Source organism: Rhinopithecus bieti, unplaced genomic scaffold (assembly GCF_001698545.2).
Source record: "Rhinopithecus bieti isolate Rb0 unplaced genomic scaffold, ASM169854v2 scaffold_7438, whole genome shotgun sequence".
Classification (NCBI taxonomy): Eukaryota; Metazoa; Chordata; class Mammalia; order Primates; family Cercopithecidae; genus Rhinopithecus; species Rhinopithecus bieti.
In genome coordinates, this window is record NW_016805589.1 from 1,284,295 (window position 1) to 1,305,778 (window position 21,484).

Genomic DNA, 21,484 nt, shown 5'->3' on the forward strand with positions numbered 1-21,484 from the left:
TAGTGTGATTAAGGAACATGCATAAGATAACATAGCTATGAAGTAAGCAAGTTGTGATTCCAACCTAGATTTGTGGGACTCCAAAGCCCACTACTAATCCACTGGACCGAGTTCTTGGGAGGCCACAAATGCTCATTCCTCATCTGTTTTCTCACATCCTAGGATGGGCTGATATATGGTTCAAAAGTTGTTTAACGGCCAGGCGCGGTGGCTCAAGCCTGTAATCCAAGCACTTTGGGAGGCCAAGGCGGAAGGATCACCTGAGGTCCAGGAGTTCAAGACCAGCCTGGCCAACATGGTGAAACCTTGTCTCTATTAAAACTACAAAAACTAGCAGGATGTGGTAGCGGGCACCTATAATCTCAGCTACTTGGGAGGCTGAGGCAAGAGAATCGCTTGAACCTGGGAGGCGAGATCACACCATTGCACTCCAGCCTGGGTGACAGAGAATCCATCTCAAAAGAAAAAAAAAGTTGTTTAACAAATTAATACAACTTTCAAGCCACATGCCTGGGTCTAAAAGTAGGTGCCCCCAATACACTTTTACCCCAGGTAGAGACTTCTACCCATCTTAAAGTCACATACCTGGAGAAAGGGGATAGGGAGGAAATCTAAACATCTTACACTTGAATGTGAGCTCCGTTATTTCACGAATTCAAGTGTGGTGAAAGGAACTATTTTTTTTTTTTTCCGAGATGGAGTCTCACTCTCACCCAGGCGCGGTCTCGGCTCACTGCAACCTCCGCCTCCCGGGTTCAAGCAATTCTCCTGCCTCAGCCTCCGGAGCAGCTGGGATTACAGGCGCCCACCACCACGCGCAGCTAATTTTTGTATTTTTAGTAGACACGGGGTTTCACCATGTTGGCCAGGCTGGTCTCGAACTCCTGACCTCAGGTGATCCGCCCGCTTCAGCCTCCCAAAGTGCTGGGATTACAGGCCTGAGCCACCGCGCCCGGCCAGAATTATTCTTTTCCACAAAAGAACAAACACATACATAACTTTTGCCACGTCTGAAGACGAGGGTTCTAATAGGGCGCGGGTGGTGTATCAGGTATTTTTAAAGGAGCTACCCAAGAATCTCAGCCTGTCAGGCCAGTCATTCCATTTGACCCTATCTGGCGCGGATTGGGGCCCGGACAAGGTAAAGGGTTGACATGAAGCTGCACAGTGAGACAACGCTGGGCCCGAGCTAGAAGCCAGAATCAAAGCCTTGTCCCGTGCGGTTTCTCGTCGCAGTCGGGCCCTGGCCTGGCATCTCCAGGCAGGTGGCCTTGGACGGAAGCTCGGCCTACTGGCTTCACTTGTGGGACCCTGGGGGTCCTCTTCTCCGCCCACGGAGCCTGGTTACTCCCACCTCCTCAAGCCTAGGGCCTGGGGAAGCCTTTCCTCGTTCGCGGCCTCACGGACTGCAAGGTCCTCTTGCTCCCCCGAAGTCGCTCCAGCACCGCTTCTCAAGATTCCCGCTTCCGAGCGGCTCGCTTCGCCACCTGCGGTCCCTAGCCTCTGCTTGGGAAGGCCAAGGACATCCCCCACGGAAGCCTGGGCCCACATCCCCATGCCCTTGCGGCACGTCACCTCCCCGCTGGCCCAGAATATGCCTCCGCCCTGCACTTCCTCCCTGTAGCGCCGTCTTTCCGGCCGGGCTCCCTTCTAATTGGCCGGCTCAAAGCTTCCTCAGGGACTCGGCCACTCGGGGCACTGCAGCGGCCTCTGTAGCCGCTGTCCCGAGGTTTAGACTCGCCCTTTCGGCTGCGAGCTCTCTGTGGTGCCGGCAGCGACATGTGGCGCCTCCCGGGACTCCTGGGCCGAGGTAAGGGACGTCCCAGCGGCCAGCTTCACTCTAGGCCGCAAAGACCGAACTGGAGTGGGGGCGGGCCCGAGGAAACAGCCGAAGCGATCGTGGGCGGGGTTAGAGCTAAGGAAGGTGGGGCCTGAAAGAGGGCGGGGAAGTCAGGGGTTGTTGGAACTTGAGATGTGGGTGGGCCTAGCGAGAAGAGGGTGGAGTCCAAGGAGATGGTGGGACTGTTGGGAGGGGGTGGAGTCCAATGGCAGGAGATGGTGGACTGAATGAATGAAAGACGATTAGGGGCCAATGGTGTAGGCATAGCCAGTGAAGAGAGGAGGGGTTTAGAGACAAAGAGACGCAAACATTAGTGAGAGTATGTGTATGAACGTTTGGTTATCTTAGAAGAGTGGTTGGCATCTATAGGAGAGCAGCAGAATCACATGGGTGCTTTAAAAAATTGTGGATGCTCTATCCTGAGAAATCTTAGTTTATTGGTTCTGGGGTACTACCCTAGAATCTGTAGTAGATAAAAGATTCCCATGTGTATCCATGTTTAAGAACCTCTGCTGAGGCAGATGACAGTGATTCCTGGGTTCTTGTTGAGGTGCCTGAGTTTTGGTTGTTCTCTTCAGCTCTTCCCCGTACGCTGGGACCTAGCCTCTGGAGGGTGACTCCTAAGTCCACCAGCCCAGATGGGCCTCAGACTACCTCCTCCACTTTGCTGGTTCCTGTGCCTAACCGTGACAGGTAAGATAGTGCCATTTTGCCACTCGTTTCCTCCCCTGGTCTCCCTTTTTTTTTTTTTTTTTTGAGACTGAGTCACATTCTGTTGCCAAGGCTGGAGTGCAGCGGCGCAATCTCAGTTCACTGCAATCTCCACCTCCCGGGTTCAAGCAATTTGCTGCCTCAGCCTCCCAAGTAGCTGGGATTACAGGCACCAGTCCCCACGCCCTGCTAATTTTTATTTTATTTTATTTTATTTTGTTGTTTTGAGATAGAGTCTCGCTCTGTCGCCCAGGCTGGAGTGCAGTGGCGCTATCTCGGCGCACTGCAACCTCCGCCTCCTGGGTTCAAGCAATTCTTCCAAGTAGCTGGGATTTCAGGCGTGTACCATCACGCTCGGCTAATTTTTTTTTGTATTTTTAGTAGACACGGGGTTTCACCATGTTAGCCAGGGTGGTCTTGATCTCCTGATCTCATGATCCGCCTGCCTCAGCCTCCCATAGTGCTGGGATTACAGGTGTGAGCCACTGCGCCCAGCCAATTTTTATATTTTTAGTAGAGACGGGGTTTCACCATCTTGACCAGGCTGGTCTTGAACTCCTGACCTCATGATCCACCCACCTCAGCCTCCCAAATTGCTGGGATTACAGGCATGAGCCACCATGCCCATTCCCTGGTCTCCCTTTGCCCCTACTTGACAGCCTCTTATTTTATCATCTAGGTCGGGTCCACATGGCCCAGGCACCAGTGGGGGTCCAAGGTCCCATGGATGGAAGGATGCCTTCCAATGGATGTCTGCCCGTGTCTCCCCAAACACCCTGTGGGATGCCGTATCTTGGGTAAGGCTTCCCCAGCCTTGTCCTTGACCTTCAGTGTAGGTGAGAATGATCCTGCATGGATATACAGCCTACCCTGGAAACAAGGGCTAGGGAATCACTGTGTCCATTTAACAAGTAACCCATGGTATTGGAGCATATTCAAGTAGATATTGCCACTTTCCCCACCCCCGCCATGTATGTTTTCCTCATTTCATTCAGTAAATGTTTATTTAACACCTTCTCTGGGCCAGGCATTTTTGCTATGCACTACAGACATAGCAGAGAACAAGATAGATATATTCTTGCCTTCATGGATATTACAATAAATAGTAATACATTGCATCATTTTTTAAATTACTTATTTATTTTTTTAATTAGTTTTATTTTTTTTTCTGAGACAGAGTCTTGCTCTGTCACTCAGGCTGAAGTGCAGTGGCATGATCTCGGCTTACTGCAACCTCTGTCTCCCCGGTTCAAGCAGTTCTCCTGCCTCAGCCTCCCAAGTAGCTGGGATTACAGGCACGTGCCACCACGCCTGGCTAATTTTTGTGTTTTTTAGTAGAGATGGGGTTTCACCGTTTTGGCCAGGCTACTCTCGAATTCCTGACCTAGTGATTTACCCACCCCGGCCTCCCAAAGTGCTGGGATTATAGGCGTGAGCCACTGCGCCCTCATAGTATTATTTATTAATGTAAAGTATTATACATGCATTGTCTTGTGTAATCATTACAAAATTTTTACAAGGGAAATATCACCTTTGTTTTACAGATGAGGAATCTCAGGCTCTGCAATATTAGGTAACATGCATAGGGTCTCATACCTGTTAAGTGGAAGAGCCAGATTTAACTCTGGAGTTCATGTTCTACTGCTTGGTTGCTCCATCTAATACAGAGCCTAGCCCATGATAGTTACTCAATAAATATTTGTTGAAACTGATCTAAAAGGTCAGATTCTTAGTAGTGAATACTAGGTCTCATAGGGCAGAGTCTTTGCTTTTCAGGCAACGCTCCAGGTAAAAGTTCTGCTTATAAGGTCTTCTGAATGAAGTTGACACACACATCACTCTCATGTTTGTCACAGCTCATCCCTGCTGTTTTCATGCTGTGTACTTTGGACAAATGACTTGACCTCTGTGACCCTTGGCTTTCTCAATCTGTAAATTGGTGACACCAGCAGAGCTGAGCCTGGGATGTCTCCATGACAGGGTTACCTCTCTCTGAGGAGCTGTGTACTAAGGCCATATCACACCCTGAAGAGAGGAGCATTTTCCCATGTTGCCAAAGAAGATCTGAGCCCTAGGGCTGTCCCATAGTGAGAAGTAGGAAGTGGGCCTGGATTCCAGAAGTCCCAATGCCATCCCTGTGCTCTGTCACTACTGCTCATATGAAAGGGTCTGCACGCAAGCTGTCCTCAGTACCATAGATACTTGTCTTTGTTCTTCACAATGCTGGTGCCATTTCTTCTGGCCTTATCTCACATGTCACCCCCACAGAGAAGCTTTCCCTGACTCCTTGTCTTGTCAGGACCCCTCTTATGCTCTGTGTAGCTCCCTGATTGGTTTCCTTCTTGGCATTTAGCATCATTAGTAGTTATTGTATTTATTTCTCTCTGTACTTGTGTTTTGTCTTTTTAAACACAAGGTATAAACTTCATGAGGGCAGAAACTATGTCTGTCTTACTTGCTATTGTATGCAGTGCCTGTAGCAACAAGTAAGTATCTGGATCAGCCTCAGTGTTTTTTGTGTGTGTGTGTGTGTGTGTGAGACAGAGTCTTGCTCTGTCGCCCAGGCTGGAGTGCAGTGGCCAGATCTCAGCTCACTGCAAGCTCTGCCTCCCGGGTTCACGCCATTCTCCTGCCTCAGCCTCCCGAGCAGCTGGGACTACAGGTGCCCGCCACCTTGCCCGGCTAGTTTTTTGTATTTTTTAGTAGAAACGGGGTTTCACCGTGTTAGCCAGGATGGTCTCGATCTCCTGACCTCGTGATCCGCCCGCCTCGGCCTCCCAAAGTGGTGGGATTACAGGCTTGAGCCACCACGCCTGGCCAGCCTCAGTGTTTTTTTAGGCTGGAGTGCAGTGGTGCAATCCTGGCTTACTGCAACCTCTGCTTCCCAGGTTCAAGCAATTTTCATGCCTCAGCCTCCTGAGTGGCTGGGATTACAGGTGTGTGCCACCACACCCAGCTAATTCTTGTATTTTTTAGTAGAATGGAGTTTCTCCATATTGGCCAGTCTTGAACTCCTGGCCTTAAGTGATCCACCTGCATCAGCCTCCCAAGTGCTGGGATTACAAGCGTGAGCCACTGCGCCCGACCCTGAGGCAACCTTCTTAAGCATAACACAAGGAGACAGGAGACAGGGAAAACCAAGCAGTCTCTGGGATAAGAGCCAGCTCAGGTCTTCTGCAGACCTGTCAGAAAAGAAACACCTTTACAAAGCTTACACCTGGAGATGTGTGTGTGCTGGGATGACTTGATTAGGGGAATGGGAGTTGGTGGAAGGAGGGGTTGTGCAAGACTGGAAAGAGAGCCTAATGGGGAACTCTGACCTGTTGCTGTATTTGCAACTAGGTGCCAACCTACTCCCATTATCTTTTTGCCTGCTTAGTCTTTGCTTATTTAGTCACTTGATCAAGCATTTATTTAGTTTATACTTATTAGGTCCCTACTATATTTTAGCACTGTGCTATACTTTTGCACCAGAGATACATTGGTGAGTGAAACATACATGGTCCCTGCCCATGTTGTGCTTATAGACTAACAGGAGAGACAGACCTTAGATAAATAACTGTGGAGATGATTGTTTAAATGCCGGTGTGGTCAGGGCTCCAGAGAAGTTAGGGTGTTGTGAAAGTTTGTAGTCGGGGAGCTGCCCCACCTGGATTTCCTGAGGAAGTGATGTTTGAGTGTAAGGCTGGGTCTGACGGAGTTGACTGGTGAAGGACCGTGTCCTTAATGTGCTGTCTTTCCCAGGGCACTTTGGCCGTGCTGGCCCTGCAGCTGGCAAGGCAGATCCACTTCCAGGCATCCCTGCCAGCAGGACCTCGGCGGGTAGAACACTGCTCCTGGCACAGTCCCCTGGACCGTTTCCTCTCATCTCCCTTGTGGCACCCCTGCTCCTGTGAGTTCTCAGTCCTGGGGACAGGAGGGCTGGACTGGGAGTTTCTCTGGGCCAGGAAGCGTCTCTGGACACACCTCAGGAAAAGAGCCATCAGCAGCTCCTTGCCTTTCCTATCTGAAGTCAGAGGAAGAGGAATGTGGGGAAGTTCTATCCACCCAGGGTGTGGGCCATACCTACCCCTCAGTGTCTTTCCATTTCCTCCCATCACCTCCAACCGAGGGAGCCCCGCAGGGTCCAGACTACTTTAGATTCTGGGTGTGGCTTCCTGGCCCACATTCAACCAGTTAAATTATTCTCTGGTCAGTCACTCATTCATTCATCAATAAATGAATCTTTATTGAGCACCTATTATGTGCCATGGTGCAGAGGCAACATAGCCTAGTGGTTGAGGCTCTAGAGTCAGATTCTAGAGGTTCAAATCCCAAAACTGCTGCATACTAGTCTTATGTCTCTGAACAAGTCACTTTTAACTTCCTTCTGCCTCAGTTTTTTCATCTATAAATTGGGGTAATAATAAAACCCACCCCATAGGTTTCTTGTGAGGACTAAATGAGTTAATACATGTCAAGGACTTAGGGCAGTGCCTGGCACATAGTAAGTGTGCAGTAATTATTAGTTTAAGCATTAGTTCTTATTATGATGATAATCACTGGCAATATTGCTATCAAAGAAAGTGCTAGGTACTGGGGCTACAACAGTGAGTAAGGTAGGCGCCTCCCTGCCATTGAAGAATTTAGGCAGAGAACTGATTGATGGTTAGGGCGGGAGATCAGCACAAATACAGGCTCCTCTAGACTCCTCTGGAGGGAAGCCAAGGAAACAGAGAAGGAGGAGTGTGAAGGAAGTATCACAAGAGTTTCAAAATTCTTCTATGGCCTCTCAAACCTCAGGGAGGACTCAGTCAAGCCGAAGCAGCCTGCACTGATCCTCTTCTGACCTGATCACTCTTTTTTTTTTCTTTTGAGACAGAGTTTTGCTCTCACCCAGGCTGGAGTAGTGGTGTGATCTTGGCTCACTGCACCCTCCGCCTCCTGGGTTCAAGCAATTTTCCTGCCTCAGCCTCCCGAGTAGCTGGGATTACAGGTGTGTGCCACTGCAACCCGCTAATTTTTGTATTTTTAGTACAGATGGGGTTTCATCATGTTGGCCAGGCTGGTCTTGAGCTGCTGACCTCAGGTGATCCACCTGCCTAGGCCTCCCAAGGTGCTGAGATTATAGGTGTGAGCCACTGTGCCTGGCCCAGACCTGACGGCTCTTGCTGGCTCTTTCCAGCACTGCGACAACACGTCCTCCCCAGCCCTGATTGCCCAGCTCCCAGGCACACTGGCCTCAGGGAGCCCAGGCTTGGCCAGGAAGAAGCCTCAGCCCAGCCCCGGAACTTCTCACACAACTCCTTGAGAGCAGCTCGTCCTCAGGACCCCTCTGAGGAAGGTATGTCCCTGCCTCATGGAAGCAGCAGAAGGCAGAGGGTGGTGGTGGCGAACCGGGCAGAGGGACGTTGCTTGCTGTGAAGGGAATTGGCCCTCCTGTGAGGTCCCATGCCTTGTGAGGTGATTCAGGGTCATTTCGGTTCCTGGCGAGGGTGCTGGATGGAAAGCCTGGGTAGATTGGAGGAATCCGAGAAAAGAAGTACAACTTTCTTCTTTGCCCTGGCCAGGTGTCGGCCTTTCCCTTGCAGGTCCCAGTGATTTTGGCTTCCTGCATGCCAGTGGCAGCATCGAGTCCAAGGCAAAACCAGCCCAGCCTCAGCCCACTGGTGAAAAGGTATTATCCAGATTTGGCCACCTGGCTCCTCATAACATTCTCTTGGGCAGGTGGCAATCCCAGTAAACCGTCCCTTGGTAAGTCTTTATATTTCTTTTCCAGGAACAAGATAAATCAAAAACTCTTTCCCTTGAGGAGGCTGTGACTTCCATTCAGCAGATCTTCCAGCTCAGTGTTTCCATCGCTTTCAACTTCCTGGGTAACCAAATGGACCCTACCTCAAGGCAGGAGGGTGGGAAAATGGAAAGGGTATGGGGTAGGTCAGATATAGTCAGGATAGGGAGTGGCTTAAACGAGAGATTTTATTTTCTCCCAGGTAGGGAGATTTTATTTGGTCCCAGGTAGGTAGAACAAATCTGGCGTGGCAGGGACCCATTCTTATGCAAATGTGCCCTGCCATTTTAAAACTGGCTCCCAACTTGAGGCACAGTTGGCAGTTCCAGCTCCTGTCCTCCTGTCCATATTCTAGCCAGCTGGAAGGGGCAAGGTACTAAAGGATCACTCCTTCCCTTTAATCTAGACTTTGCACAAATCCTTATCCAGAATGTAGGCACATGGCCACACCTCACCACCGAGGAGACTAGTTACTGTGTATGAAGGAGAAAATACATCTTGGAGGGCACATAGCATTCTCTGCCACGCTTAGGAAAGAACAGGCTCCTGGGGTTTGGAGCAGACCCTCAATGTGTGAACAGGAACCTCTTACCCTCATGTGGGGACTCCAGACACCCTTCCACCATTTGTCCTGGTCTCTGCAATAACTAGGCTCCTTTTAGGCCTTCTAACATGGGGACTCAGACTCCCCACAGCATCTGCTGGGGTCTAGTGGGCAGATAGGCGAGAGGCTGGGATTCACTCACAACAAATTTATTGAGCATTTACCTTTTGCCAGTTCCTATTTTAGGTACTGGGGATACAGTGATTTACAAGACAAAGTCCTTATTCTCAGGGAGCAGAAAAACAATAATTGAGAAATAAATAAAAAGAGAATTTCAGATGTTGATAGATGTTATGAAAAAAATAAAACAAAGGAATGTATTAGTGACTTGAACAAGGAGCAGTTTTGATTTAGAAGTCCTCACTGAGCAGAAGACCTTTGATGTAAGACCTGTCACAAAAGTAGCCACTTTTGTTTCAATCTGGAGAAAGAGCTTTCCAAGTGGCGGGAAAAGTAAGCGCAAAAATCCTGAGGCAGGATCGGATTTTGATTGCTAAGGGAACAAAAGAAAGGTGAGTGTGGCTGGAGCTTAGAGATCTTGAGAAGGGCCGAAGGAGATAAAGCCAGAAAAGCAGTCGGGTCAGATCAGGTGAGGTCTTCTGAGCCACAGTAAAGAGTGTGGATTTTCTAAGTGAGATAGGAAGTCTTTGGAGGGCTTTAAGCCGGAGCTGGAAATGGGGCAGTCACATGATCTGATGTACTTTTCCAAAGATCTCTCTGGCTGCCATATAGACAGACATGGATTGTAGGATTGCCAGGGAGGAAAAAGGAGACCAGGTAGGCGCTGTTGGTGACAGCTAAACAAAACCTGTCGGTGGCGTGGTCTAGAAGAGAGAAAGGAGGGAGCAAGAAGAGTAGATGGATCTGGGTATATTAATGAGCCAGGTGGGAAACAGGAGGATGGTGGGATCCTTTGCACTCTTGAGTCTTCTCCCCAAGGGCAGAGGGCTCTGTCAACCCTGGACAATGAGTTTGCAGGCAGCAGGGAGGCAACTTTATTTAATTCACTGCTGGCTGAATGGAACCTGGTTTCTCCCTCATTAGCTTTATGTGATTTTGATGGGCAAAGAGTCTCTTCTCAGAATTTTCTTGCCCATCCCTTCATTCATATATTCATGTATTCAGCAAGCACTTGGAACGGTGGCAGAACACAAAAGGAGCATAAGCCATAATCATGTTTTGCATTTGTATGGTGCCTTCACCCTAGGCGAAGTTATTTCTTCTACATTCTTTTTCTGCTTCTGCCTCCAGGATTTTACAGTCTAATTGAGGAGACAGGACTTGTTCTTTTGAAACGGTTTAGTTTGTAGAAAAGGCTTGGTATATTAAGTAAGTGCCAAAGAAGTGTTTAAAGCCTGAGTGTGGTCTGAAGGTTCTAGAGCAGACACAGGATGGGAGCTTTGATGGTGGAGGTGGAAAGAGAGATCCCAGGCAGGAGAGACAGTTGGAGCAAAGGCTTTGAGTTGAGAATTGGCCGTGCCCTGATCCTTTCCTGTTTCCTCTTTGGGCAATGAAAAGAGCATGGGCTTTGGAGTTGGACGTGCCTGCATTCAGGTCTTGACACTGCTGTATTACCGCTCCCAATTTCTTCATAAAACAAGATTAACGGTATCACTTGTATCAGTTAGGGTTTGTTGGTTATAAGCAACCTAAACCCACGCTGGCTAACTTAAGCACAAAAGGAATCTATTGGGATATATTGACCTGCCAAGCCTCAGAAAGGACAGGAATCAGGGAAACTCCAGAGACCCAAGAGGCAGCAGCTGATAGGCAGTATCTTCAGAGTGCTGCTGTCAGAATAAACCTACAAGGGCTGTTTTCTCTTCTTGTCCCAACCAGATCAAGGTTCAGATTCCTGAGAAAGAACCTCCGTGGTTAGGAAGAACACAAGCACATTGATTGACAGCACTAGGGGACGGGTTGTTCCCAATGGGAAATCTAGATGCTATTACCAAGAGAGGAGGAGTGGTTTACAGCAGGGCAGAACCCACTGCTGTCTATGGCAAACCAGTGAAATATTCAGAGGGTAGAAATATATGCAAAGGGCTGGACACAGTGGCTCACGCCTGTAATCCCAATGCTTTGGGAGGCCAAGGCAGGTGGATCACCTGAGGTTAAGAGTTTGAGACGAGCCTTGCCAACATGGTGAAATCCAATCTCTACTAGAAATACAAAAGTTAGCCAGGCATGGGGGCAGACATCTGTAATTCCAGATACTTGGGAGGCTGAGGCAGGAGAATCGTTTGAACATAGGAGGTGGAAGTTGTAGTGAGTCGAGATTGTGTCACTGCATTCCAGCCTGGGCAACAGAGCAAGACTCAGTCTCAAAAATATATATATATATGTATATACATGTGTGTGTGTATATATATATATGTTAAGTGTCTGGCACAAAAAAAGAAAAGGAGGAGAATCAGATGTGGAGTCTGTAGGTACCTGGCTAAGGGTGTGGGAAAGTTCGCTGAAGAAGCTATGAGTGTTTGTGCCCTGTGCCTTCTTACAGGGACGGAGAACATGAAGAGTGGCGACTACACGGCAGCCTTTTCTTACTTCCAGAAAGCTGCAGCCCGCGGCTACAGCAAAGCACAGTACAATGCGGGCTTGTGTCATGAGCATGGCAGAGGCACCCCCAGAGACATTAGCAAGGTATTCCCCTGCCCCCAAGCCCGCCCCTGTGCTGGGCTGCTGAGATTGATGTCTAGAAATGAGCAGTGGGCAGGGATGGGGGAAAGTTTGGCTTCTTTTCTCCACTTGGTTCTAGCCAAGCTGCGAAGGAAAAATAAGAAAGAAGCTCCTAACTTCCAGGAATTTAGACTCAAAATTCAGGGAGGGCAGGGATTTTGCCTTTCTTCTTTGCAACTATATCCTCAGCCTAGAATAGCATCTTGATTAATGGATTAATGAATTTTTAAAAAGTGGGATGAGAACACAAAGAGGTTATATGTAAGAATGTATTTCTTAGGGTTGTATGTGAAGGCAGAAAAACCCAAAAAACCCTGAAAGTTTCTTCACTAGAAAACTGGTTAATTACATCTATTTGGGCCTTAAAATGATGTGCTAGATATATATGTCAGGGAAAGACATTCATGGTGTACCATTAAAGTTAAAAAAATAGGTTATAAAGTAGTATAGTATGATCTAAGTCTCTCTCTCTTTGCCCCCCCGCACACAGACATATGTGCGTGCAAATGCATAGATGTCTAAAATGTATGTGTGTATGTCTAACATATACATGTGAGAAGATATTTACAAGGCTGTACACTAAAATTTTAAGCAAGAATGATCTTTAGGAGGCTGAATTTCTTGGGATTTTATGTTTCTATTTTTGGTTTATATTTTAAATTTTTGGCTTATCTGAATTTTCTGACTAGTCTATAATTATGTATTATTTAATTAAAATAAATTTTTAAAATTTCACTGAAAGAAAAAGATGTACAGAGTTACCAGCTGACTGGGTGTTTCTCCCTTTGCCCCAGGCAGCCCTTTATTATCAATTGGCTGCCAGCCAGGGCCACAGCCTGGCTCAGTACCGCTATGCCAGGTGCCTACTACGAGACCCAGCCTCTTCGTGGAACCCTGAGCAGCAGAGGGCAGTGTCCATGGTGAAGCAGGCTGCAGACTCAGGCTTGAGAGAGGTGAGTGCCATTGGCAGGGTCTGTTCAAGGTCTCTGGGGCTTGTGGAGCCCGAAAGTGACCAAGATGCCTTTTTTTCCTTCCTCCTTGACCACAGGCCCAAGCTTTCCTCGGGGTGCTTTTCACCAAGGAGCCCTACCTGGATGAGAAAAGAGCTGTGAAATATCTTTGGCTTGCAGCCAACAATGGGGTATGAGCTCTCTAGTGGGCAAGCATGTTGGGGATGAAGCCTGATAAGAGAAGGGATTTTGGAACTGGTACTGAGTTCTTCTGTGCTTAGGAGATTGTTTGATAGGAGCCTTGGCCTGGCTTCAAGCCTTAGCTCTCACTGACTTACTGTGTGACCCTTGGGCAGTTGCAGTAGAACGCCGGAGCTGGCTTGCACCAGGCTGTGAGAGCTGTTGGCGGCTTAAAATCTGCTATGGTGGGAATATTTTCACCACAGGAATTGCTAAATGCCACAAAGCAGAGCTTTTTCCATCCCCGAGAGCCAGTTGTTCAACATTTATCAGCACACTACTGGGCCTGCTCACTTCTTGATTCAAACCTGTTTCCTCATTTGTAAAATCAGCATAATAATGCTTGCCTTACCTGTCCACTACTTCACAGGGTGGTTGTGAGGATCAAAATCTATCCGAGATAACTAACAGGTGTGACAGTGCTGTGTGACCTGTACACATGAAAAACGCATCATTACAAGTGATGGTAACCCAGGGAAATCAGAAGACGCCATCAGGTGGAGACAGTAAACAGGGAACACTGCTCAGTTTGGGGTGGGTGGGGATGTCTGGTTGTTTGTGAACTGGGGTCATTGACATTCAGACAATTCAGATGTGTTCCATGAAGCATTAGTTCTCTGGGATGTTTATAAGTCGTAAGAGGAAAAAAATGGTTAGATGGGTTTGGGAAGTACTGAGTTAAACAGTTCATGCAGGAAGTCTCAAAGCTTTATGTCACTGTAGATCACTGAAAAGGTCATCTGTAATTTGCTGTATTCCTCAAGTGTATTTGACCAGTGTATCTTTTGAGTTGCATCTTGAAGGACCAGGAATCTTAGATTAAATCAAGCAATATATGCGTGAACTGTAATCTCCCTACATAGGGGACTGCTGCTTCCTTTGTTTTCTGGCCAACACACTGATAGCTTCATTGAACTCCTGGGCATCAGAATGCTTTTCCTTGTCCACTCTGTGTTGCCCAAAGTATCTGTAGTAACTGTCCAAAGGGGACCAATGCCACCAAGTATCCACCAGATAATCAGACCAGCATGCTAGCAGGAGAAATGCACAAAAGGTATCTGTCATCTGCTGTGTGACACTGTATTGGGACTCAGACCTGACACTCTTCCACCCCACAGGGAATTGTGTCTTTCTGGGTTTGTACTGAGCAGCGATGCAGGGGTGGTGTTTAGGCCTTACGTGTGTCCACTGCTGTGTTGTAACCTGGTCTGTAGGGATGAGTCTGCCGTGTGTTATAGAAGTAGGGGGAGAATGTGTAGACAACTCTTCCCAGAAATTTGACTGTGGAGGGTAGAAGAGAAATGGGACCATGGTTGGGAGTCAATAATGTTTTGTTTTGTTTCGTTTTTTTTTTCTTTTTTCTTTTTTCTTTTTTGAGACAGAGTCTCGCTCTGTCGCCCAGGCTGGAGTGTAGTGGTACAGTCTTGGCTCACTGCAAGCTCTGCCTCCTGGGTTCAGGCCATTCTCCTGTCTCAGCCTCCCAAGTAGCTGGGACTACAGGCGCCCGCCACCATGCCTGGCTAATTTTTTTGTATTTTTAGTAGAGACGAGGTTTCACCGTGTTAGCCAGGATGTTCTCGATCTCCTGACCTCGTGATCCACCCTCCTTGACCTCCCAAAGTGCTGGGATTACAGGCATGAGCCACCACGCCTGGCCTGTTTTGTTTTTTTAATTGGGAGAGTGAATATGATTCGTATAGTGAATGTAAGCACTTTTCATATAGTGTATTTAATCCTTGCAACAACCTAATAAGGTAGGTGCTACTAGTATCCCACTGTATAGGTGAGGAAACTGAGGCACCATGAGTTAGAGTCACATGCCTGAGTTAACACAGCTGGTAAATGGTAGAGCCGTGATGGGAGCACAGTCTGGCTATGCAGCTGGACACCCAGCCTCTACCTCTACCTACCAGAGCCTATTTCTACCAGGAGCATAGTTCTCAGTGACAGGAGAGAGAATCGAGGATCCAGAGCTGGGGCAAAGAGCATAGCTTTTTTTTTTTTTTTTTTTTTTTTTTTGACATGGGGTCTCACGCTGTTGCCCTGGCTGGAGTGCAGTGGCGTGATCTTGGCGCACTGCAACCTCCACCTCCTGAGTTCACGCGATTCTCCTGCCTCAGCCTCCTGAGTAGTTAGGATTACAGGTGCATACCACCACAACCGCCTAATTTTTTTTGTATTTTTAGTAGAGACGGGGTTTCACTATGTTGGGCAGCCTGGTCTCCCAACTCCTGACCTCGTGATCTGACTACCTTGGCCTCCCAAAGTGCTGGGATTACAGGTGTGAGCCACTGCGCCCAGGCCGAGCATAGCTTTTTAGAGAAGAATTGCTTTTTCTGTCAGCCCTCCCAGGCAGAGATTCAGGAAGGCACAGGGCCTTTGGGAAGACAACCCTCCACCCTCGCCTCCTTGCTGTTTCAGGGCAACGTAGGAGCCCGACTCCCAGGTTTCCTGTAACTGGGCTGTTTCCTGTAGTCTTCCTTGTGCATGCTTTCAGCCAGCCTGTGCAAGAGAAGCCTCCACACTGCCCTGGCTGGAATCTCCCTGGGTGGAGGGATCCCCCTCTCCTTTGTGTTGGGTGAGCTCTGAGCCTCTGGCGTTTCATAGTTGAGATCCCTTGTTATGGGACGGGCCAAGGCTGGGTCTTGTTCCTGCATGGATGAAGTCCCAGCATGCCTGACTTCACCTTCCTCCTGCCTTAGCATTTCAGCTCCTCATTCCTGCGTGTGTTTGTCTGTTTGTCTGTCCATTTTCTACTTAGGACTCACAGAGCAGGTACCACCTTGGAATTTGCTATGAGAAAGGCCTTGGTGTGCAGAGGAATCTGGGAGAAGCCTTGAGATGTTACCGGCAGTCAGCAGCTCTGGGAAATGAGGCTGCCCAGGAGAGGCTGCGAGCCCTCTTTTCCATGGAGGCTGCAGGTACAGACCCAAGTCCGAGCCAACAGGTTCATTCCCTGAGCTCAGTACTCTGTGACAGAGTAGTAGGTAGTAGTAGTCTCTGGTCTCCTAATCATTTCCAACCCCAGTGGTGGCTAAGAACGCAGCTTTTGGGGACGGGCGCAGTGGCTCACGCCTGTAATCCCAGCACTTTGCGATGCCAAGACTGGCGGATCATGAGGTCAGGAGATCGAGACCCTCCTGGCTAACACAGTGAAACCCCGTCTCTATTAAAAATACAAAAAAAAATTAGTCAGGCGTGGTTAGCGGTACCTGTGGTCCCAGCTACTCAGGAGGCTGAGGCAGGAGAATGGTGTGAACCCGGAGGGCGGACTTGCAGTGAGCTGAGGTCACGGCACTACGCACTCAGCCTGGGGCACAGAGCGAGACTCTGTGTCAAAAAAAAAAAAAAAAAAAAAGGGGCTGGCGCGGTGACTCAAGCTGTAAATCCCAGCACTTTGGGAGGCGCGAGACGGGCGGTCATGAGGTCAGGAGATCGAGACCATCCTGGCTAACACAGTGAACCGGCCGTGCTCTACTAAAAATACAAAAAATTAGCCAGGCAACGTGGTGGGCCCCGCCTGGTTTAAGTCCCAGCTACTCGGGTGCTGAGGCAGGAGAGATGGTGTAAACCCGGGAGGCGGAGCTTGGCAGTGAGCTGAGATCCGGCACGCAGTCCACGCCTGGGCCCAGAGTGAGGACTCCGTCTCAAAAAGAACAAAAAAAAAAAAAAAAAAAAATGTGGCTTTTGGAGTTGCAGACAAACCTGAGTTTTTTGTTTTTTTTTTTTAAATTTTATTTGGATGGTGAACACCAATGTTTCATTTTTGAAACACCAAAAAAAAAACAAAAACTCAGGTTTGTCTGGACTCCAAAGCGCTTCTTTTTTTTTTGAGACGAAGTCTCAGGCTCTGTGCCGCAGGCTGAGTGCAATGGCGCCATCTCAGGCTCACTGAACTCTGCCTCCCAGGTTCAAGCGATTCTCCTGCCTCAGTGTCCCGAGTAGCTGGGATTACAGGCACCCACCACAATACCCGGCTAATTTTTTTATATTTTTAGTAGAGACGGGGTTTCACCATGTTGGCCAGGCTGGTTTCAAACTCCTGACCTCAGGCGATCCACCCGTCTTGGCCTCCCAAAGTGCTGGGATTACAGGTGTGAGCCACTGCACCCAGTCAAACCTGAGTTTTAACCCCCACTGTCACTGAACTTGGACTCCATGGCTTTTTTGCCTCAGTTTCTTCACCTCTAAAAATGAAGGTAATGGTAGCACCTAACTCATTAGGTTGTCATAAGGGTTAAATGAGATGACTCTAAGGGACTTAGCACAGGCTGACAGCACAATAGGTATTGAACAAGTGGTAGCTGCTCTGATGATTTTGTAGGAGAGACAATATCCCAAGGTTGCCTGAATTACCCTTCTAGGGCTCTGAGAGCCCTGCTCACTCATGAGTCACTGGGGTTGGGAGTTAACAATGCCTGGGGAACCAAGTCCTTGAAGAAGTGCTGGCTCCAAAGTCGGAGTCCAAGAATGTACAGCATGAGTAAGAGTTGCTCTCACCTCTTCTTGTATCCCCAGGGCCCAGCGACCTGACAGTTACAGGACTGAAGTCTTTCTCCAGCCCCTCCCTCTGCAGCTTGAACACCCTGCTAGCAGGAACCTCACGCCTACCACATGCCTCAAGCACAGGGAACCTTGGCCTCCTCTGCAGAAGTGGGCATCTCGGAGCCAGCCTGGAATCCTCCAGCAGGGCTATCCTCCCACCCCCCTACCCACTGGAAGGGAGTGTTGTAAGACTAAGTTTTGGCTAAGGTGAGATAAAACATAGTCACTGGTGCCTCTTAGGGGCCAGAGGGAGCAGGAGGTTGGATAACAAAAATAAAGCATCAGTAACCCTTTCCAGGTAGAAATTACAGCGGGAGTTCAGGTTCCCAAGCAATTTCACGTACATGGCTAGTAAGTGACTGATCTTCCCCGCCAACTTGGTAGCCTCACAGATGAGCCTTGGATGCATCCACAGTCATTTCTGGTCTGTGCACCAAAGGATGCATTCAGTGACCTATGAAAAGCCCTACTGAAGGGTCTAGAGACCTGTGCTCACCTTAGCCTTTGTCTTTGAGCAAATAACTTATCTTCTCCCTTCCTATGCCTTGGTTTTCTCACACTTAATCCTGTACTGCTGTTGCCAATGTCTGATGTGTGTATCCCTGGTTCACAAGAAGATTTTAGGTGGTATTCAAATTAATATTTTCTATTTCAGTAGTTACATATTTAATGTATAATATAAAAATATGACTAGCATATTGACCTGTAGTTTGACAAATGTTCTGTCTAGGATAAAGCTAACTGTAAAAAAAAAAAGTGAATCAGTTTAAAGAAAACATAACGTAAAAGGGGCACAGGTCCAGAGAGGTAGCAAAAATCATAGGGGCAGTTCTGTGAATGGCTGACCCTTAGAAAATACTGAATTAGGCCATCCTCAAGACTAGCTCCACCATTCACCTCTATTCATCCCCCATGGGCTCATAATCATTTTCATTTCACCTTTGATTTGGAAGGAAGAAGTTTCTTGCCCAAATGCCTGGATGTGTCTGCTTGACTTTCAGAACTTCTCACCTCAGCCCTAAAGATGGAGCCTGTGGGTTCTCAGAGAGATATCACAACTTGAGTCCCGAAGAAGAGGCCAGTTACCCACCCGCCTTCCCCCAAACCCTAAGCACCTGCGCCAGTACAGTCAAGAAGAGGAAAGTATGTGAAGACCCAGGTCTGGCTCTGCCACTTGCCTGGCCATGTCACCTTGAAGCAGTGACCTGACTCTATATTGCTTCCTCAGTTGTATACCAAAGGCAATGGTGTCTGCCATCCCACCTTACAAGACAAATGCAAGGGCATTTCACCACAGAGAGGACCTTTGTGCTCACTTTGGCCCGGGAGGCAATGATGCTCATGGTTGCATGACTTTATGAGTCGCTGGGCCAGGATGAGGACCTGGGCCTCCTGACTCCTGGCCCAGGGTTCTTGTCCATCAGTTCAGACTGCAAAGCATTATGACTGTCCTAGTCATGGGAGAGTAAATGTAGATTGCATGCTAAGAGTCCTAGAGCTGGAGAGTGTGATTTTGAGGTCCCCGTTTGGGAAACGTGTGCCAGAAATGTCTAGGTGTTTAATAAAACAGATATTGGATTATATCATCACTCTTGCCCTTGAGTATGTTGGGAAGAGCCAGGGAGATGGGCAGGGGGAGCTGAAAGCTGAGGCTCCGTCCTCATCTCTAAACTCTCCATTAACCAATTTAAAGGATCTTAAAAGCTTCTCCAAGAGAGAGACTTAGGAAAAAAAAAGATTTCTGAGTCAACGCTAATGAGTCCAATTACTGAGTTTGTGAATAGCTATTCCCTGGCTTCTGGATGTTCGCCCAAGTTGAATAGCATAGATGTGGTTAGGGTGGGGGCTGGGAGGGATAGAGGGCCCACTCCTCACAATCCCATGACTGTTTGAGTGGAGACCAACCAGCTTGGCCAATTCAAAGGCAAGAAGATTTGAGCGGGGAAAGTTGTCCACGTTTCCCTCTCTGCTTCCCACCCCACCTCTCCCAACTTCTAAGTGGTCCTGCCACACTTTCCTAGCACCTCCCTTTCACCTGGGGAGCCCAAGTGTCCTCTAGCTCCAGCTCCTCGCCTGCTCCCTGCCTCCTTTTCAGGGCTTCTCTGCACACTGGCTCACCGCTATTGGACCTTGCACATGGCCACCTTCCACAGATGGTACTCCTTGGGAGCAGGAATCTTGTTTTTGTATTCCAGTGTCCCCAGCACTCAGCGCAAGGCCCCCCGTGCAGGGTAGGAAACCTGAGGTTTCAAACTCAGGGTTTTAAGCTGTGCAGTGCACTAAGCTCTCTGCCAAAAAACAAACAAAAAAAGGTTTCTGTGGTTAAATAAGTTTGGGAAACGCTTCACCAGACGTCCCCTTTTTATAGATTCACAATATACATCAGCATATTTGAGGTTCCAAGAAGTCCTCCAGTAAAGAACTCAGTTAACCCAATGTTTTCCCTCACTGAGTGGAGCCCAGAGCCTGTTTCCCTACAGATTGCTTTTGAGCCTTCCTGGGGCACCCTCTGCATGAAATGTCACTATGTGCCCTCCCTGTGGACCCCCACTCCCCAGCCTCCCCTCTGTGGTCATTTTGGATTTTCTGACTACTTCCTTGCAGCCATAGCCGGGGCCAAGGGCTGGTTCACAGTCTGGACACTCGGTGTCCTGTGGTGAAGGCCAGATGCAGCCCTCCCGGAGTGGCTTTCCCTCCTACTCAGTCACTACTGAGCTAAATACTGATTCAATTTGGGGTACCAAAGGTTGGGGGTAGGATATTTTTAAACTCTCCAATTTAAAAAGGAAGGGCCTCTCCTGTGGAAAGAGGATGGCAGAGTTGTGAGAAAGGTGTTGTCAAGGGACCAAAAATCCTTGGCTGTTAGTCACTGCGGTCTTGATCCAGCACCAGGGGGATGGGCCTCATTGGCAGAGCTGGGGACTGCTGTGCTTTTGCCATTAAAATTCTGTTATTAATGACTCATCATCAGTGCCCCAGAGGAAGTGTGAGAGGATGAGAGGGAGGTGGCTTCCATCAGCAGGGCCAGCCTGGGTCAGGATGCTGGGTTAAAGCCTGGCGCCCTCACCAGTGAGACCTCTGTGGGAAGCTGTACTGCCTCAGTTTCCCTATCCGGAGATGCTGTTTTCGGGGAGTCCTGACACTATGATGAGAACAAGGCTATTTGATTCACTATATCTTTAGTGCTAATATAGTGTGGGACACTCAGATGTTCAGTAAATATACATTCAACAACCCCCCGCCCCATCCAGTGCCCAGCACCAAGCCTACCCAGCACATAGGAGGTACTTGAAGTAATTTGAATGAATAATTTTAAATAACGTGAATGAATAATTCTGTATTGCCCCCCACTCGCCACCTACACACACACACACACATTTGGTTCCCTGTGCTACTTCTGGCACTTAGTAATTGTTCAATAAATACAAAATGTTTGTTGCATGAGTGTTTCTGATCATGTCTTACTACTTCTCCCCCATCGTACCCAAAATTTAGTAGGAGCTAGAAAATGCTTATCTATTCTCTAGGTACACACTATGTACCAGGCCAAGCCTCTCCCTCCTCCTGTCCTCTTTTGTGGGATTTGGTTCTCTCCAGAGGTTCAGGGGTAGTGGTTGCCACATCACTCTTATTTTAGCCAGAGAAGAGGCAGGGTCAATGAGCTGCCAAACTGAGGTTGGGTGACAGACAAGGCAGCTGCCTGTCAATCTCTGAGCTGCCCCCAGGCTCTGAGTGAGTACTGCATTGCACTCCTGGTGCTGGAGAACGGCTATTGATTTAAAACAAAAAAAAAAAGTCCCTCTATGCCTCTATGCTTTCCAAATTAAGACAACATTTAACTGAGTGCTTGCTGGCTCGCCTGCTCCCTCAGTCTCCCAGGGGACAGAGCCCATCTTGGTGGAAACTGTTTTGAGCATGTCCAGAGTCTCAGCTTTGACATCTTGGCTGATGTCAAGAAGTTTCTGTAACCTTCCTGTTCAGCACACCCGGTTCTGTCACCATAGACATGGTCTCACTCTGAGCCTGTTATCGGGAAAAGTGCCGGTATCAGCTCATCAGGAGGGGATACATGGTGCAGGAGAGAACACTGTCCCTCACGTACATACACCCCCATTCTGATCAAAGTTCAGAACAGGAGCAGC

General features: G+C 48.5%; 1 protein-coding gene across 2 annotated transcripts; it reads left to right on the forward strand.

Moving 5' to 3' along the window:
- Window positions 1–1,623: 1,623 nt before the first annotated feature.
- Window positions 1,624–20,781, forward strand: DELE1 (DAP3 binding cell death enhancer 1). Of its 2 annotated transcripts, none has more exons than XM_017872948.1 (13): window positions 1,624–1,810; window positions 2,419–2,533; window positions 3,231–3,348; window positions 6,296–6,443; window positions 7,716–7,874; window positions 8,101–8,207; window positions 8,310–8,406; window positions 11,429–11,571; window positions 12,402–12,560; window positions 12,656–12,748; window positions 15,559–15,718; window positions 17,316–17,549; window positions 18,344–20,781. In XM_017872948.1, the coding sequence occupies exons 1-12, from the start codon at window positions 1,780–1,782 to the stop codon at window positions 17,546–17,548; spliced, it is 1,563 nt and encodes a 520-aa protein (XP_017728437.1). In that variant the 5' UTR covers window positions 1,624–1,779; the 3' UTR covers window position 17,549; window positions 18,344–20,781. The 2 variants fall into 2 exon arrangements, with proteins under 2 accessions (XP_017728437.1, XP_017728436.1); XM_017872947.1 differs by having other exon boundaries at window positions 18,296–20,777.
- Window positions 20,782–21,484: the final 703 nt, after the last annotated feature.